This window comes from Aotus nancymaae, unplaced genomic scaffold (genome assembly GCF_030222135.1).
Source record: "Aotus nancymaae isolate 86718 unplaced genomic scaffold, 86718_ANA_hifiasm-v0.15.2.pri h1tg000025l, whole genome shotgun sequence".
Taxonomy (NCBI): Eukaryota; Metazoa; Chordata; class Mammalia; order Primates; family Aotidae; genus Aotus; species Aotus nancymaae.
The window spans coordinates 11317451-11337659 of record NW_026988438.1 but is presented as its reverse complement, the minus strand read 5'-3'; the positions used below and the strand labels follow the sequence as shown (position 1 = coordinate 11337659).

At 38.4% G+C, this 20209-nt stretch overlaps 1 protein-coding gene across 11 annotated transcripts in view; it reads right to left on the bottom strand.

The window, feature by feature from the left end:
- Nucleotides 1-20209, bottom strand: part of ICA1 (islet cell autoantigen 1) — a 160977-nt gene that overhangs the window by 132161 nt on the left and 8607 nt on the right. For 3 of the 11 annotated variants that reach the window (XM_064380368.1, XM_064380366.1, XM_064380369.1), the window contains exons 2-4: nt 7317-7415; nt 6830-6877; nt 3016-3178 (exon numbers count right to left, since the gene is read on the bottom strand). In XM_064380368.1, the coding sequence (XP_064236438.1) occupies nt 3016-3178; nt 6830-6877; nt 7317-7333 (228 nt within the window). In that variant the 5' untranslated portion in view covers nt 7334-7415. Of the gene's footprint in view, nt 1-3015; nt 3182-6829; nt 6878-7316; nt 7416-9254; nt 9409-20209 lie in introns of those variants that run through there. The other 8 variants (XM_021674193.2, XM_012450748.2, XM_012450741.2 and 5 more) reach the window with 4 other exon arrangements.

The following is a 20209-nucleotide window of genomic DNA, read 5'->3' as shown; positions in this document are numbered from 1 at the left end:
CATATGTTTCATGAATGGAATCCATCCTTGCTACAAACATCAACATCAGTATTAACATTTCTGCAACAGAAACCTCTTCATATACTAAATTATTCGTCACAGCTAAGTACTCTGGATGCTACATACCTAGGACAGCAGCTATTTTGATTAAAGTATACTTGGTTCAGCTGGGTGCGGTGGCTCACGCCTGTAATCCCAGCACTTTGGGAGGCCAAGGCAGGTGGATCATGAAGTCAGGAGTTCAAGACCAGCCTGACCAACATGGTGAAACTCCATCTCTACTAAAAATACAAAAGTTAGGCAGGTCTGGTGGCACGTGCCTATAATCCCAGCTACTTAAGAGGCTGAGGCAGAAGAATCGCTCGAACCTGGGAGGTGGAGGTTGCAGTGAGCCGAGATCATGCCACTGCACTCCAGCCTGGGCGACACAGCAAGACTTCATCTCAAAAAAAAAAAAAAAAAAAAGGACAAGAACACTTGGTTCAGCCAAAATACTGCTGCAAGAGCCTACATATAATGCTTAGTATATTTGTAATTAACACATTAAATTATCTTTTGAATAATGCATGTATTTACTAGGTTCTTAAGAAAAAAAAACCTATGAGCTATAAAAAGCATATATAACATAATAATTTACACTGTACTTAGAATATAAAAATTAAAACATCACGAGGTCAAGAGATCGAGACCATCCTGGTCAACATGGTGAAACCCCATCTGTACTAAAAATACAAAAAATTAGCTGGGCATGGTGGCGAGTGCCTGTAATCCCAGCTATTCAGGAGGCGGAGGCAGGAGAATTGCCTGAACCCAGGAGGTGGAGGTTGTGGTGAGCCGAGATCGCGCCATTGCACTCTAACCTGGGTAACAAGAGCGAAACTCCGTCTCAAAAAAAAAAAAAAAAAATTAAAACAGATGCTTCCTGGTTCCATTGGAGAAATCTCCATTAGAACATCCTTGTCAAACCCAGCTTCAAAAATTTTCAATTGCAGAAGGAAAGGGCTGAAAATAGACATTAATTGCACTAATGTATACCCTTTAATATTTATTGAATATGCATTCTGTGTGTGGCTGGGGATATGCGGTGACTAGGCTAACATGGAATTTGATCTCAGTGGAGGCAAGGTGGGCAAACATATGAACACCTGAGATAATTCAATGAGAGATGAGTACTATGAATAAAATAAAACAAGGCCACGTGTTAGACAGTGAGCAGGGGTGGGGTGGGTGGGGAGCAGGGGTGGACAGGCAGTGACCTGAAACAGCATGACCTTTAGGGTGAAACCTGAACTATGAGAAGGGAAGATGTGGAGAAACAGTGTCCAGGTGGAAGCCAGCGAAGGCTCTGATAGGTGTGAACTTGGCTGGTTGTGGACTGAGAACTGAGACAAGGCCATCACGGCTGGACAGGGGTGAGGGAAGTGTAAGCATGTGGGAGAGAGGAAATGCAGGACGAGGAGGCAGGGCCAGCGGGTCAGGAGCTTTTCTATGTACTAGAGATACCATATGGAAAGCATTCTGAATGGTTCCTGGGATATAAAACACATTCATAAACATTAAACATTATGAATAAACATTAGTTATGTTTATAAACATGTACAGTATAATGTTTATAAACACTAATAAACATTAACCATCACTCTGTTACCTAATTTAATCTTGATAATAGCTGTAATAAGTAGGTATTAATATCTCTATTCCATGCATTAAGAAAATGAGGATTCCCAGTTTTTCAAAACTGGGAATAGTTCTCCTAAACAGCAGACAGTAGGTAGAATAGTAGCCCAGATTCATCTTACAGGGTAGTCCTAACCTCAAAGGCAGCCCAGTTCTCATGGGACAGCCTTAACATTACAAAGTTCTTCCTGGGTCTGGTCTACCCTCATGTGCTTAGAACGAATATTATCCCTTTTCACATGACAGAGCTTCCCAAGTAATTGACAACTAACATTTCCCTTTAACCCTCTCTGATGTAGAATAATTACGGTTTCTACCATCCTGGCCACTCTTGGAAAGCTTTTTGAAATCTTGGGTTTTTTTAGTCCCATTAAATGTTCAGTTCATTCAACTTAGTGTACATATTAAAGTTTGAGTTCATTTTGAATCCTTATCAGACCATCTAAGATATTATTCCTCTCAGTGCCCTGTTATTTATAGAAGTGATAGGTATGCTTTCAAAATTTTAATCTAAACCATTGTCAGAAATGCACAGCAAGACAGGGAGTTAGTGGGCCTTCTTATTAACATATCAGATCAACCATATCTAAATTCAGCTTACTATATTGTTAACTAGTCTAACTAAATAGCTCCTTAGTTAATTCATTCTAGAATTTTCCAGGGTCCAATACAAAACTTATTAGACTCTACTTTCCACAACATTTTACTTAAGTTCTTTTTTTAAAAAAATTTAACATTTGCCAGATTCTAGTGTTCTAAATCTGACTTCTCAGATATCACTAGCAGAAGCTCTTTGATTGGGTTAATTTTCCAAAAAAACATTTATTGAGAATTTACTGCAGGCAATGCATTCTAATTACGTTCTTGAAATACAAAGTAACTGAGGCATGGTGGTTATGTGAGAATTTGTAGTTTTTAATAAATATGCTGGGATTGAGTTTACCTAATCCTAGATTTTCCTCATTTTCTTTTTTCTTTTTTTTTGAGATGGAGTCTCACTCTGTCGCCAGGCTGGAGGGCAGTGGTGCGATATTGGCTCACTGCAACCTCTGTCTCTTGGGTTCAAGCGATTCTCCTGCCTCAGCCTCCTGAGTAACTGGGACTACAGGTGCACACCACCACGCCCAGCTAATTTTTGTATTTTTAGTATCGAACTCTTGACCTCGTGATCCACCCATCTCAGCCTCCCAAAGTGCTGGGATTACAGGTGTGAGGCACAGCGCCTGGCCCCTCATTTTCAAACATAAAGCACACCTAGCTCTGTCTTGGTGAGTACACTCTAGGACCGTGATCCTAGCAAGGCAGCCGTGTTGGGGCTGACAGCAATAAAGAGCTCACCTCTAGCTTGGCATCCAGGTCTGCATCAGAGGCAACAACATGTTCATCTTCCTTCTTCCCGGTGGCTTTAATAAAGGCCTGCTTTGTTTCCCAATACTTCTGTTGCATCTTATTTACAACTGATTTATCTTGAGGATATCGATCCTGTAAGTCCCAGGGATAACTGCTAAAAACATTTCAAGAGCTGTTTTATTCACAACTTTCATAAAGATTAAGATATTTTAGTGTGAAATGATTTATCTCAACATGACTTTCCATGACGTATTTACATTTACAACCTTGATAAACATACGAGCACTTTCTTCTATGGGTATTACACCAAGAAAGTTAATCAACTCTTTCTGACTCCAAAACCTTAAAAGTCAGAGTGGAGAAATTTAGAATCTTTTGCAGGAAATAAAGAAACTAACCCTTGAAAAGAATGTACATATCAACAGATTAGGCACACCCCTTTTAGAGGTGGAGAAGGTGAGGTCAGGTCAGACAGGGTGACTGGCCGAAGTCACCTCAGTGAATCACAGATAAAGCCAGACACCAACACACTGTCTCCACTCTAATACTACAGCCAACACCAAGGTGATGGCAGAAAAGCAGAGATAAGAGGCTGAAGAACAGCATGCTTAAGATCTATTACAGAGGATTCGAAAATAGACTCAGAGGCAGAGAGTAGAATGGCGGTTACCAGTGGCTGGAAGGTAGGAGGAAATGAGAAACTGCTATCTAAGGGGCACAAAGTTTCAGTTATGCAAGATGAATAAGCTCTAGAGATCTGCTGTGTGACACGGTGCCTACTGTTTTGGGTTTTTATTTTTTGAGACGGAGTTTCATTCTTGTTGCCCAGGCTGGCATGCAATGGCACGATCTCGGCTCACTGCAACCTCCACCTCCCAGTTTCAAGCAATTCTCCTGCCTCAGCCTCCTGAGTAGTTGGGATTACAGGCATGTGCCACCATACCCAGCTTATTTTTGTATTTTTTTTAGTAGAGATGGGGTTTCACCATATTGGCCAGGCTGGTCTCGAACTCCTGACCTCAGATAATCCTCCCACCTCAGCCTCCCAAAGTGCTGGGATTACAGGCGTGAGCCACCACACCCAGCCCCATGATTCCTATTATTAATAATATTATATTGTGCACCTAAAATTGAAGAGGGTTGACTTCGTGGTAACTGTTCTTACCACAATACAATAAAAATAAAATGAATTTAAAATTGGTTGCAGACTTCTGATATTAAAAACTTTAGCTGGGCACAGTGGATCATGCCTGTAATCCCAGCACTTTGGGAGGCTGAGGCTGATGGATCATTAAATGGTCAGGAGATTGAGTCCAGCCTGGCTAGCATGATGAAACCCCGTCTCTACTAAAAATACAAAAAATTAGCCAGGCGTGGTGGTATGCACCTGTAGTCCCAGCTACTCGGGAGGCTGAGGCAGGACAATCACTTGAACCCAGGAGGTGGCGGTTGCAGTGAACTGAGATCACTACACTCCAGCCTGGTGACAGAGTGAGACTCTGTCTCAAAAACAAAAAACAAACAAAACCCAAAACCTTTAAACTCTTCAATATAAATGCTTAAAATTTAGATGGAAAGCCATTTTTCAGGATTATAGTGAAGACCAAATCAAAACGTACGTGGAGAAGAAATTAGAAACTGGCCAGGTGTGGTGGCTCCTGCCTTTAATTCTGGCATTTTGAGAGGCCCAGGCTGGAGGATTGCTTGAGGCCAGGAGTTTGAGACCAGCCTGGGCAACATAGTAAGACCCCATCTCTACAAAAATTTAGCCAGGTGTAGTGGCATATGCCTATGATGCAAAGCTACTCAGGAGACTGAAGTGGGTGAATTGTTCAAGCCCAGGAGTTTGAGGCTGCAGGAAGCCATAATTATACCACTGCACTTAAGCCTGGGAAACAGGGTGAGACCCTGTCTCTGAAAGAAAAAAAAAAAAAAGAAAAGAAATCAAAGTAATTAAAAAATGAAATGGAATTGTGTAAAAGTGATTTCAGTACCTCAAATATGGCTAGAAAGTTTGCTGATGGACTTCCATCCCTCCCCTTGCTTCATCCACATCCTCTTCGACCTAGAGTTCCTGCCCCAGAGGCCTCCGTGGCCCCCCAGGCAACTCTCCTCTGTGGAGATGTACCTTCTTCTCTCCCTTCTCATCACTACCCAAAATGTACCAGGCTTGTGCTACAACATGAGTTGGTTTATATGACTATATCAAAATACCAGTATCTCAAAACCTGATGATTTATACTTTCCTTCATTTACAATTTAATTAAATTTACAATTTTCAATTTGCACATTTATTGTTAAAAAGTCAGAAGGCATTTCTGATCCTTACAAATGGTTATCTTTGGAGAGAGAAGTAGGATTATGGGAGACTTTCATGGCCTACTTTATATCTTTCTGCATTATTTAAAATTCGTATTATGAGCTCATAGCAGGGAAAACAAGATGAAATACATATAACACTTATATAAAAGATAATCTCTATATAGAATATGCACATTAAAAGGCTGGAAGAATATACTCCAAAGACTGGTTATTTCAGGGGAATGGGATTCTCAAGAGTGGGACATGGAATGGACTTCTTTGTATTCTTTTTTTCTTTTTTGTCAAAGATCATGGAGTAACAGGGGGAAAAATATCTGTTTGGAAAATAAAAGGGACCTCAGAAATCTAGTGAACACCCCTTACCCACTATCATTTAACAAATGAGGAGTCTTATACTTCAAAAGGCTAAGAATCTTGGCCGAAGTCACACAAGAGTGAAATGCAGGCCTCTACATCGCAGTCCAGTGTTCATTTCAATGTACTCTGCAGCCCCTGCATTTCAGCAGCAAGCTGTGGAGTAAGTGGGAGAAAGGATTGGGGAAAGGACCCACTCTTGGGGCTGTCCAGTCTCTCTTAGGTGAGTAACTATTAATACTTATTTGAGCCTGCTGCCAGGATATCACAACCAAAGAGGGTCCCAAGATGGAGCCAGCCTTTGTCATAATGAGGCAAGTTGGAACAACTAAAAAGGTGTCAAATGTCTGACAACTTAGAGAACTGTCAGCTGGAGCTTCTAGGGACTTTTTTTTTTCTCTTTTACTCAGGGAAATTAGGTCCTTTAGCCATTTATTAATTACTTAAAAAAAGCCATTACATTTAAGACATGTAAAAATTCTTTTGAAGTCTGACGTTTGATATCATAGAGGACTTCGGTATGTTGCTTCTCTACAAGAGGGGAGGGGTTAAAAAGTGTATTTCTGGCCAGGCGTAGTGGCTCATGTCTGTAATCCCAGCACTTTGGGAGGCCAAGGTGGGTGGATCACTTGAGGTCAGGAGTTTGAGACTAGCCTGGCCAACATGGTGAAACCCTGTTTCTACCAAAACAAACAAACAAAAATTAGCCAGGCATGGCAGTGCACACCTGTAATACCAGCTACTTGGGAGACTGAGGCAGGAGAATTGCTTGAACCTGAGAAGAGGAGGTTGCAGTGAGTCGAGATCACACCATTGCACTACAGCCTGGGTGACACAGCGAGACTTCGTCTCAAAAAAAAAAAAAAGGTGTATTTATTGTAATTAACTGTGCATTAAAAAAATACATAACACATTTTTTTCATGATACAAGTTAAAGAAAATAAAAGTTCACAAAGATCTACTTGCTTGGTGGGTCATGGGTTCAAAAGAATTCAGAAACACTGCTTGAAGAGCTCTGGACCTTATAAGAGGTTTAAGATGCTGCTTGGATATGTTAGAGGCACATAAATGTCCGTGGTAACATTGCCCTATGGTTATCACATCTACTTTATTCAGCATCATTTACTTTCGACAATGATTGGCTCCTGAATGTCCAGGATGGTTGAAGTCATGACTATAAAATAGTAAGTGTGAGTAGTGTGTGGCTGTAGAGTCATTCTTTATTTTATAGCTGCCCTAACATAAAATTCCCTTGTAACTCTAAGGTTAGAAATTATAAATAAGATACTAATAAAAAGGCATCAAATCATTACATTAGACAAAACGGTGGTAAGAAAAACGATCATTAGATTCCCAAGAGAAAAGTTATACATACGTGAATTTCTTAGAGAATGCACATTAGATAAGAATTTACAATAGTTTTTCTTACTTGGTTTTCACACCATATTTAACAGGGATATTGAATTTGGCTCAGCATTGGTGAGGGCTAACATGACGCTTACTGCTAGTGTATCACTTGTTTTTCCATTCAATAAACATTTATTGAGCATATGCTATACGCTTTCTACTCTCATTAGCCTTTCCCAATTTAGTAAAGATGAAAAATTACTTACCATTTGTGTCCTGACATGTTTTCTTCTTCTTTTTCTACTGTTGATGATTTGGGGAGAAGGGGCAGGAAAAAAGCATGAGAAGATAAGTTATATTATAACCTGAAATAAAACAAATACGTTTAACAGTTACACACTATATTATAGTTACATATTAATTTGACATACATAAAATGCTTCAATCTAAGCCATTTCTAGCTGTATTCTAGGGTCCAACACTATTACACAGTAACGCTACACACGGGTGATGACAACAGTATAGCTAAGTAAGCCTGGAAGGAATATCCCAAGTAAAGTTTAAAAAGTGAACAGGCAGGTTGAATGAAAAAGCAGGTTGCAGAAGACTATATTAAATATAATACCATTTATATAAAGCTTTAAAATATGTAAAACAGTACTATATGCTGTTGAGGTATAAAATATTATCTAGTAAAGGTATAAAGAATTGCTTAGCAATGATGAACACTAAGTTCCAGACAGCAGACAACTGCAGGAGATGGTGTGGGATGTGATTCAAGAGAGATATACAGTGGCTTCAAGTGCACACATAATGTTCTCTTTGTTAAGCTAGGTGGTGAGTACACTGCATCTGTATACCTCTTTATAGATTTGAAATAGTTTATAATCAACATTTTTAAAGAAACAAACCAGCACATTGCCAAAACAAAAACAAAAATAGAACAAAATTAAAAAACCTCAACCAGAAACCAAAAAAGAGTTGATAGGCTTGAATAAGATACCAAGAAGCGTAGAAAGGAGGAAAATACGTATCTACCAGCCTAGCCTTGTATATTTATCTCGTTAGTAAATACTGGAGTCATTTAATGTCTCTGCCCTCACTCCATCTGCTCCACTCATGGAAGCGAGCCCACCCCAGGGGCAGGGCCCACCAGCCCAGCCAAATTAGCCCACTTGTCTAGCAGTCCCTGGAAAGAACAGAAAGCTCACTACCCAAAAGAATGGTCCCTGGCCAGACACAAAACTTTGGGCTGCCAGAGTGAATGCTCACAGCATATGAATGCTCAGACTCTTCACAAAATCAATCTAATCATTCTCCTTTGGTCTCAGAAAGAGTCCTGGCAACCAGTACTCCTAAAATGATTAAAGATTTCCTAGGCTATTTAAAAATGTTTCGAGGGAACAAAATTAAGGTGTGGAAATCCCAGGCTTCAGGTATGGGGACGAGAGAGGACGAAGAGAATTTTCAGAGTGTCAGATGCCTCTGAAATGACAACATACTGTAATGAGCATCTCTCTTCCTTGTGGAGGGCATCCAAATAACTGGACAAGCTGGTTTGGGGATGACATTCAGGGTGAGTACGCTCTGCCCTCCACTCAGTGCATCACGGAGAGGCTACCAACCCCCAGTCCTCTCACCACCCACACAGCTTCACTGTAAGTACACGTTTACTTTAGTTAGCTTAAAATTTCCAAAAAATTTCTCATAAAAAGAGGTTGTTCAAAGGAAATGGAATTATCATGCTCTTCTCTTGAGTTCAATCTCACCATGAACTATTAACATAGTTGGTACTTTTTAATTAATTTTTCTATTTTAGTAAAACAAATGTTCATTCTTTTAACAATTTAAAAGTGTCCAGTATAGTAGTGCTAACAATATGCACACTGTTGTACAACAGATCTGTGGAACTTTTTCATCTTGCATGACTGAAATTCTACACCCATTGAACAACTCCCCATTTTCCCTTCCCCCAGTCCCCAGCAAACACTATTCTACTTTCTCATTCTATGAATTTGACTACTTTAGCTACCTCGTAAAAATGCAAACATGCACTATTTGTGTTTTGTGACTGGCTTATTTTACTTAGCATAATGCATTTAAGGTTCATCTATGTTATAGTATATGACAGCACTTCCTTCTTTTTTAAGGCTGAATAATATTGCATTGTATATATGCAATGTTTTATACATATACATACACACCATTTTCTTTATCCATTCATGTGTCAATGGGCATTTAGGTTGCTTTCACATCTTGGCTATCTGGAATAATGCTGCAACAAACACAGTGTACAGTTAAGTTCTCACTTGAAGTCATTGTCAGGTTCTTGGAAGCTGCAACTTTAGGCAAAATTATGTACATCAAGTCCTGAAAAACACTGTTTCGTTATAATGTTGATGAGAAACAACGGTTTATGTCATTTTGCCTAAAGTTGCCGTTTCCAAGAACTTATCAATGACATTAGATGAGGACTTCATGTATCTCTCTGAGATCCTGTTTTCAGTTCTTTTGCATAAATACACAGAATTTGGACTGCGGGATTATATGGTGGTTCTATACTTCATTTTTTGAGGAACCTCCACAGCCCACTGACAGTATGCAAGGGTTCCACTTTCTCTACATCCTGGTCAATGCTTCTTTCCATTTTGTAAAATAATAGCCATCCTAAGCATTGTGAGGTGATATCTCATGGTTTTGGTTTGCAATTCTCTGATGATTAGTGATACTGTGCATCTTGTCATATTTTTTGGCCATTTGTATATTTTCTTTGGAGAAATGTCTATGCAGGTCTTTAGCCCATTTTTATTTTATTTATTTATTTTTTTATAGAATAGTAATTGGTTAAATATGGGATACATGTGCATGAAGGGAGACAGTTTGAGATGAGCCATGGGAATGGAATGTTTCCTCATTTTTCTTTCTTTTTTAAAATTTATTTATTTTACTTTAGGTGCATAATATATTTGGCATTTCTCCCCATGTTATCCCTCCCCACCCTCCCCTCCCTCCTCACCTCCCACTGTCTCTCCCCTACCCCCCCAACTGCCCCCAGTATGTGATGCTCCTCTCCGAGTCCACGTGTTCTTGTTGTTCAACACCCACCTATGAGTGAGACCATACGGCGTTTTAGCGCATTTTTAAATTGGGTCATTTTGTTGTTATTGAGTTGAAGGAGTTCTCTATATAGTCCAGATATTGATCCCTTATCCAATATATGGTTTGCAAATATTTTCTCCTATTCTGTAGATTAGCTTTTCACTCTGTTGATTATTTCCTTTACCATGACTTTAAAATTTTTGCTTATTAAAATACCTATTAATTTAAATCCTTCATAGTGTAAGTTCTCGTAATATGTGTTATTTATAGTTATAGATAACACAAATTGCTGAGCAAATTGCTCCTTCTACCTAGATTTCCAGGCTATTCCCAGATTATGATACCATATGGCAGTGTTCCTCAAGGTATTGTTTACGAGCCGTTTGCACTGAAATCTTCTGGGGGTACTAATACACAGAATCCTAGACCCCATACCTTTCCCAGTGAACTAGAATCTCTGGAAATGATTCTGGGAATCTAGTTTTATAACAGGCTTTGCAAGTGATTCTTAAGCACATTAAAGTCTGAGAACCACAGCTAAATGGCACACAAGGAAAATTCTTTCTGGAAATGAGTCTTTCTTGAACAAACTACTGGATTATAGGCATGGGAGCAAAAGAATCATAAGTGGCCAAAATAAGGTCAGCTCTACAGGGTACATCTGAACATCTCATTAGAAGGCAGCTGGAGCCAGTGCTAACTAACATCTCTTTTTATATATGTTCTAACTCTACACACCAGAGACAATTAATCAACATCTTAATATTTCCTGACACAAATCTATTTCGTTTTGCTCTATTACTTTCCAAATCCACAGCATCAAAATTGCTACTTTAAAAAATCATTACAATCGTCATCCATTCATTTCAGTTTAATAGTTTAGTTTATCAGACATGAACTGAGCATTTAATGAGTATGTGCCGGTCACTCTTCCTGGCCTCAAGTACAGATCAGGTCTGTCCAATAGAAATATACCGTGAGCTACATATGTAAGTTTAAATGTTCTAATAGCCATGTTAAAAAATTTTAAAACAGTGAAATTAATGTTTATATATTTTATTTAACCCAATATATCTAAACTATTATTTCAACACATAATCAGTATAAAAATGACTGATATATTTTATATTTTTTGCACCAAGTCTAAAATATAGTGTGTATCTTACACTTTCAGCAAATCTCAATTCACACTAGCCATATTAAGTACTCAAGAGCCAAATGGGGTTAGTAGATACCGTACTGAACAGTGCTAGTTCAGCAGTAAAGACAGATAAATAATTTCTAGAATCAGAAGAGCCTTGACATTTGCGATGGACATATAACAATGTCCCCTTAATGAATCCCCAAATTTGTAAGTTCTGCTGTAAAAATATTTTCTCTGCAAAATGGAATACAGTCTATGATTAGCTAAAATTTCATGATTCTGCAAAAGAAGCTATTTCTCCACTTCTGCCACAAGGCACTTATGAAGCAAGCCCAAAGTGAATAGTGTCACATCTCCAGCTTTTTAATGACACCGAAAAGACATCCTAAAGATCTTCTTGTGGTCATCTTACCTTGGGAGATAAGCAAAGAAGGGCAAGTATGAAGATGCTTAGGGACTGTGAGTACCATGATATTGTCACAGTCAGCACAACTTGATCACATGAATGTGTATGTTTCACAATTAAACTGTTTCCTAAAAGAAGACAAAGCAGTGGCACCAATAATTAAGATCTGCTCAAAGAAGCAGAGGCCCAAGGGTTAACAGATCAATGAAAAGCAAGTTTCTAATTTTGATATAACGACCCTAGGAGTGTGGGAATGAGTTGATGAGAAGAAGGCTCGGTGTCTAAGGCAGAAATAAAAAGGAAGGAAAGGCAACTTCCTGCTCAGAGGTGGAACTGCTGCTGAGGTCAGCACCCTCTTCTTAGGTGATGCTAAACCCTTTAGATTTTCCCAGGCTGTGCCTTGAAGTGGTTGCAATATATTCACCTCATGGTCCAACACCAGGCATTAAAACTACTGTTGTTCTCAGCCACATCCATTTAAGTGAGAAACCACCTTGCTCTGTGGGAAGAATTGAGAGAACACGGGGGAAGGATACTTTGTCCAGGTTTTATGTTGGGATTCTATGCTCATTTTTCCTCTTTATATATGCTTGCTGTGCTGAGTCCTCAATTTTATTCCCCCATGTAGATGGGCAAAAGACTGCAGCAATCATCCAACTTGTCATTACTTGCTAGAGCCATTTAAAAACCACTTTAGACGGCTAATATCCAGAATCTACAAAGAACTTAAACAAATTTACAAGAAAAAAAACAACCCCATCAAAAAGTGGGTGAAGGATATGAACAGACACTTCTCAAAAGAAGACATTTATGCAGCCAACAAACATACTAAAAAAAGCTAGTCATCACTGGTCATTAGAGAAATGCAAATCAAAACCACATGGAGATACCATCTCATGCTAGTTAGAATGGTGATCATTAAAAAGTCAGGAGGCAACAGATGCTGGAGAGGATGTGGAGAAACAGGAACACTTTTACACTGTTGGTGGGACTGTAAATTAGTTCGACCACTGTGAAAGACAGTGTGGCGATTCCTCAAGGTTCTAGAACCAGAAATACCATTTGGCCCAGCAATCTCATTACTGGGTATATAAACTAAAGGGTTATAAATCATTCTACTAAAAAGACACATGCACATGTATGTTTGTTGTGGCACTGGTCACAATAGCAAAGACTTGGAGCCAACCCAAATGCCCATCGATGATAGACTGGACAAGGAAAATGTGGCACATATACACCATGGAATACTATGCAGCCATAAAAAAATGATGAGTTTATGTCCTTTGCAGGGATATGGATGAATCGGGAAACCATCATTCTCAGCAAACTGACACAAGAACAGAAAATCAAGCACTGCGTGTTCTCCCTCATAAGTGGGAGGTGAATAATGAGAACACATGGACACAGGGAGGAGAACATCACACACCGGGGCCTGTCAATGGGTGGGGGTCTGGGGGAGGGATGGCATTAGGAGAAATACCTAATGTAGATGACAGGGTGATAGATGCAGCAAACCACCATGGCACGTGTGTAACTATGTAACAAACCTGCATGTTCTGCACATGTGCCCCAGAACCTAAAGTATAAAACAAACAAAACATTTTAGGCTGAGTGTGATGTCTCATGCCTGTAATCTCAGCACTTGGGAGGCTAAGGCAAGTGGATCACTTGAGCCCAGGAGTTTGAGACCAGCCTGGGTGAGCATGGCAAAACCCTGTCCCTACAAAAAAATAATAAGAAGAAATTAGCTAGACGTGGTGGCACATGCCTGTAATCCCAGGTACTCAGGAGGCTGACATGGGAGGATCAATCGAGCCCAGGAGGTCAAGGCTGCAGTGAGCCATGATGGAGATACTGCATTCCAGCCTGGGTGACAGAGTGAGATCCTGTCTCAAAAAAGAAAAGACAAAAGAAAAAACCAAAGCAATCCATTTTGAAACACTGGACGGCGTGGCCATGAATAAGACACGCATAAAGTGTTTTCCTAACACCCAAAGGTACATAGAATGTTAAAACAAGCCAGGTTGTAAGTACAGAGTTTGATTCATTGCTACAGAGTAGAGAGGAGTCAGTTTGTCCCTAGCTGCCTCGAACCCGGACACTAGATTCTTCTCCTTGGAAATATAATCTAAGAAGGCATTTTCATTCCATATAAGCTGGCTTCAGCTGCAATGAACGCTTGTTCTGACCTAGAACTCTTTTTCTATGCACTTCCTCAAGGCAGTGAAGTTAGCAGATGGAACTTCTGATTACTTTTGAATTATACAAAGAATCTAAAATTCTTGAGCCAATCCTTGTTCAGGATAAAGGTAAGATCAGTAGTCATTCCACTATATTGGTATTCTCAACCCACAAAATTTGACTAGTTTTCAATATCTTTTCTTTCATACACTAAACACATCAGGCAGTAACTGGGTAAAACTCAAATGTAGTTAACTTTTCTTCAGAGAAGCAGAAATGTCTACCTTCTCCTCCGTTTATTAGATCAACTATTTCTTTTTAATATGGAACTGGCTTCCTCTTGAATCATGTTTCCTAAGCACATCCGGTTACCTATGCAAAGACTCACGTCTCAAATTAATCACCTTTACGACTTTAGTGGTAGAGTTTCCTCTTCCATTCAGTGGGTAGCTCTTCTGTTGGTTGGAGTCCCAGCTGAAACTGGGTCCAGAATCCCTTTCTCTTGTGTCTGTACTGAGCATATGGTGGAGTCTCTTGAATTGCATATCTGAACCAATGCCAAATTTATCATTTTCCTTTTATTTATTCATAATTTCTATTTTCTATATAAAAATTGTCATTACCTTAGAGCTCTTCAGTTCTTTGGGAAGTGGAGGGCCATTTTTTTCCCTATAAGAAACACGCTTTTTTCAGACCAGGCGCAGTGGCTCATGACAGGAAGGAATCCCGGCACTTTGAGAGGCCAAGGGAAGGGGATTGCTTGAGCTCAGAAGTTTGAGACCAGCCTTGGCAACATGTTGAGACCCTGTCTCTACCAAAAATATAGAAAATTAGCTGGGCATGGTGGTGCACATCTGTGGCCCCAGCTATTCGGGAGGCTGAGGTGGGAGGATCGCTTGAGCCAGGGAGGCAGAAGTTGCAGTGAGCTGAGATCATACCACTGCACTCTAGCCTGGGTAGCAGACTAAGATGCCCACCACTCCCTCAATGTCTCAAAAGAAAAGAAAATAAATGCACTTTTCCGAACAGAACAGAGTCTTGCAATGATGTGGGTACAAAGTGGTACATTAGACACATCCCATGGTAAAATCACTCATTCCTAAACACCAGCTTCAGAGCACCACATGCCATGGAATCTAAGGTACAAATCTGTTCACATTCCAACATTCCTGTTACAGTCACTACCTTGTCAACTATCAGGCCGTCACTTTTCTTTCTTCATGGAATATAAATGGTAAGATCTCCTGATCAATATTTTCTTATATTTGATGAAATGCAGAGTAATTCTTTAAAATCAAACCACAGTAAATTACACATCACTATATGCCCCAGACTTTTGTGGCTATTTGTATATAACTGAAAAAAAGAATCTGCCATCATGTTACATGTTGCCTGTGATGGGACAAAATGCCATGGCAGAGGAAAGGGTCAGGGTTCGAGGGACACAGAGCAGAGGCACAGAGCTGGTTTCCTACACAGCCTCTGGGCTGAGTCTCTAAGAATCAGTAGTTGCTGGTGAGGCAAAGGCTGGAAGCGTGGTGGGGAGGGAAGTGGTGTTATTCTAGGCAGAGGGAATGCAATGAACAAATTCTTCCACAACAGAACTGCCAGTGTAACCAACCATAAGCAGTTGTGCATTATAACTTAAAGATGAGACATATGACAGGGCAAACAGAGGGGCCAGTCTCTGAAGCACCATGTGCCACCTTCAGCATTTAGATACACTCAGTAGCCACTGGAGGGTGGACACTCAATGCTGTTTATTTCACACTTGGTGGGCACCTTTTTGTCCTTCGTTAGGGAGTTAGTTTTTGGACTATCCATCACAAATGTTGGAAGCTGGTGACATGCCTCTCAGATTTAGCTTTCCATTGCATGATACTAATTTACATAACTTCTTCCTCATTCCATTTTCCTGTTATTTCAGAGATCAATTTCATCTGGAAATATGGCCAGTTTTCAGTATTTTATTCTTCCATACACTAAAACTTACACATCATGCAATAATTTTATAAAACTCAAATATAGTGAACTTTTCTTTAGAGAACTGGAAATGTGTGCCTCCTACTCAGTTTATTAAACTGACTATTTCTTTTTAAATGATCTGAAGTGACGCAGGTCTTTGGGTTTATTTCTCTCGTGTGTAACTTAAGAACAAACAGAAGTCACATAATGTAGAGTCTACAAAGAGATGAGAAACAACTGAATAAAGCCCCTTCCTACTGAAATGGGACTTGTGATCCAGGGAAGAACAGGGCCTGAGAGCACAAAGCCAGTCATCCTCAGAGCCAGGGCTCCCACATGGCTTCTACACTTGCCTCATGAACAGAGGAATTACTGATTTGTCAGAGGTTTTAGGCACTAAGGTAAAAAATAATTGGATGTCTGTACATTTCTTTGGGCAAAGTATGTTTTCAGCATTTTTCCGAGATGTTTGTCTCTAGTCATTTCCTCTTATGTCAATAATGATTTTTATAATTTCTTATGGAGAGAAGTGTGTTTGAGTATAAATATTAAAATACTTTCAGTAGAAGCAGTGAAAAAAAAAAATGGGAACAATTCCTCCAGGCATAATTAACCATGTTAATTATTATTTTAAAATCTGGATTCATCAAATCCTGTTCTCAAGTGGTTAAGAAATGGGGATTCCCATGGAGGATGGGAAGTTGAATTAGCCTTCCATCTTTTCAAAAGCTAAGCATTAATTAAAGTAATATGATTTTGATGAGTTTTTATGGGTGTTTTTCCTACCTCTCAAATACCACACAACTTGTCTCTTCAGATTCTGATGTGGTCACAATTACCTGAGCATTCCACATAACTTCACACAAGGCTGCAGTGAGCTACGATCCCCTCACTGCACTTCAGCCTGGGCGACTGAGTGACTATACAACTTTAAATGGATTCTGTTTCCAGTTTTGTGTCTCCTGCAATGATTTTTGACATTCCATAAATTCACAAGTAAATGTGAAATGGAATCATTTTAATTTTGTGAGTCAGCAAATCTTACCAAGAGGAAAACAGAATTCTGACCTTATTCAAGGTAGCTAAAAGCTGAGTTTTTATTTAAACCCTACAGATGCAAGTCACTGTTAAAATAGGTATTTTCTGTTAATGAACTAAGGTCTTAGGATACCTTCTTTTATTTAAAAAACAAACAAACTTTTTTTTTTTTTGGAGACAGGGTCTTACTCAGTTGCCCAGGCTGGAGTGTAATTGTGTCATTATAGCTCACTGCAGCCTTGACCTACTGGTCTCAAGTGATCCCCCAACCTCAGCCTCTTGAGTAGCTGGGACTATAGGCACTTGCCAATATGCCCAGCTCATTTTTTTACTTTTAGTAAAATACCAGCCAAGGCTAGTCTCAAACATCTGAGCTCAAGCAATATTACCACCTTGGCTTCCCAATGCCAGGATTACAGGCGCGAGCCACCATGCCCAGCCAAATATTTTCAAATGACCGTTTTATTTACATTTCAAAAGAACTCAGGTGTTATATACAATATAACAATGATTTAGCTTAAATCATTGACTCCCTAAAACTATTAAAATCACACTCCTAAAGTATGTATTTTGAAGGTTTCCCAATATGCTCCTTGATATAAATAAAAACTGGTAAATCCATGACCATGTCATATACTTAATCATCACTTCAGCGATCTGGCTTCACTTTGCTCATCTGTAAAATAGTAGACTAGGCTGGCTGCCATCTAGGATGCCCCCAGTCACAAAAATAACAAAATTAATTTAAATTATTTTCAGAGACATTTTTATCTAAGAGAAAGCTTAGAGATAATAAACACAACATCTTCTTTTTCAATAACGAAAAAACTGGGGTTCTAAAAATGACTTCTCCAAGATCAGGTTAAAGGTCAAGTTCACATAGAGAAATGCTGGGAATGAAACACTAATCAGCCAGTTAACAACTTGGTGCTTTCCTCTGCTTCTTCATCTGTTCCAAGACACGTTTCTGAAAGGAAAATATCAACTATAACAGAAACTAAAAAAAAAAAAAAAAAAAGAAAAAAAATTGCCAAGCTACTTTCTAAAATGCCATCATCTTCAGCATTAATATTATTTGAAAATATTATATCCAGGTAAAAGCAAACCACAGAACTCAAAACTGCTCATTAGAGGTGTGGTCCAGGGCTTGCTCCTCTTTCTTTTGCTTAAAGCCCTCCTTGGAGGATCGATGGTGAATTTTGTGCTACACCAAAAATCATGCAGTAATAACAAAGAGGTTGGTAGTTGCAAGCAACAAACCTAAAAGAAATCTAGAAAGATAAAAACACATAATGTAAAACAACACTAGAAACGGAACAAATGGGTTGCCTCTACTAAAGAAAAAAGTAATTTAAAAAATTTACAGTATAAATTATATTTACCTTTGATTTTATTTAGTTTGGTTTATATAACTTTCAAATAACAAATCAAATGTCACATACAGATTTTATTCTGTTTTTATGGTGACATTTCCTCTAAAAGCTTAACTTCAAAAGGTAAAGAATGAAGGAACACCTTAATCAGACGGAAGTTTCAATCAACTTCTATAAAGGAATACTACACCCTTCAATGTCAGCACAGAACATGATTAAACGATAGGTCTAAATGTTATCCTTGTATTTTATTGGGATCAAGTTATAAAACTTGGTAGGCTCTTACAAATCTTACTTTAAAGAATGGCACCAACTTAAATTTTCGTTTTATGGAAGAATAACCTGAAATAAATTAACTTTGTTATCTTCAACTATGCAGTCCAATAAAGCAGACACTAGCCACAGGTAATTTGAGATATGGCTGGTATGAATTCAGATGTGCTCTAAATGTAAAATTCACACAGGATTTTGAAGACTTAGTAATAAAAAATTAAATTGTTTCATTAACAAACCTATATATTTATTTATGTTATATAAGTTATTTTTATTTCATGTTGATATATTATAAATTTAAATTTTATATAACTACATTTATATATTACATATTTATGTATAGTGTAAATTCTGTGGTATATTTAATTACAGTTTTTGTTTATATGCTACATATATTTTATATTTTATGTTGAAACAATATTGGAATATTTTGGGTTAGAAAAATTATAAATTTAATTTAAGCTGTTTCTTTTTAGTTTTTGCTTGTTTGTTTTGAGACAGGGTCTTCCTGTATTGCCCAGGCTGGTCTTGAAGTCCTAGACCCAAACAATCCTTCCACCTCAGCCTCCTGAGTAGCTGGAATTATAGGCATGGCACACATCACAGTGTCCAGCTTATTTCTTTTTAGATTTTTAAGCCACGAATATTTTACTATTAGTAGAATATTTTAAATGATATATGTGGCAGCTATTATATTTTTGTTGGAAAGCCTTGGTCTAAGGCATTAAGCAATTCCCAAAAGAGCTAGAAATTAATTCCATAACTTAGATCACCAATATTCTATACTAGTTAGTTACAAATCCCCTTAAACAGTTATTTCTGCCCAGAATCTCTGACATTTTGTCAGAGATGTCATTACAAAAATAAAATCATATATATGTTCTTCTGAAATAACCAAAAAATGATTGTACTCCATATTTTTACAAGTTGTTTTAAAAAGGTTCAAATCTGTGTGCAAAATGTACTATTTGTTTCAAGTCAGATTAATGTGAATGGTAAGTGAAGTGGATGGGCTACTATAAGACTATCAGAAGTAAAAATATAAGGACAATATTATGTAATATATACAACATATTTCCACAACTATAAAATGTATACATAGATTTATAAATAAGAAACGTATACAGCTAACCTTTAAACACAATGGGTTTGAAGTGCATGGGTCCACCTATACACCAATTGTTTTCAACCAAGGCAAATAGAAAATATATTTTCTATATTTTTTATAATTATATTTAATTATATTTTTTGCTTATAATTAAATATAAAGAGAGAAACCTGGTATGAGAAGCCTGTGTATGTGAAGAGTCAACTTTTCATATACATACATGGGTTCTGCAGGGCTCTGCAGTACTGAGTATGTGTGGATTTTGGTATCTGAGGGTGGTCCTAGAACCAATCCCCTGTGTATATGCAGAGATGACTTTAATTCATATGAAATAGAAAGGTATGAATGGTTAATAATACCAGTGTGAAGGAAGAACACGAGTATGAATGTGGGGACTATAATTATACGAAATTGCACAGAAGCACAATGTCAGCCATCGGAATAATTAGAGACGCTAATGTTTACAAGGTTCTTGTCTTTTAAGATTAAATTCATGCGGTGGCTCACGCCTGTAAACCTAGCACTTTGGGAGGCTGAGGTGGGTGGATCACCTGAGGTCAGGAGTTCAAGAC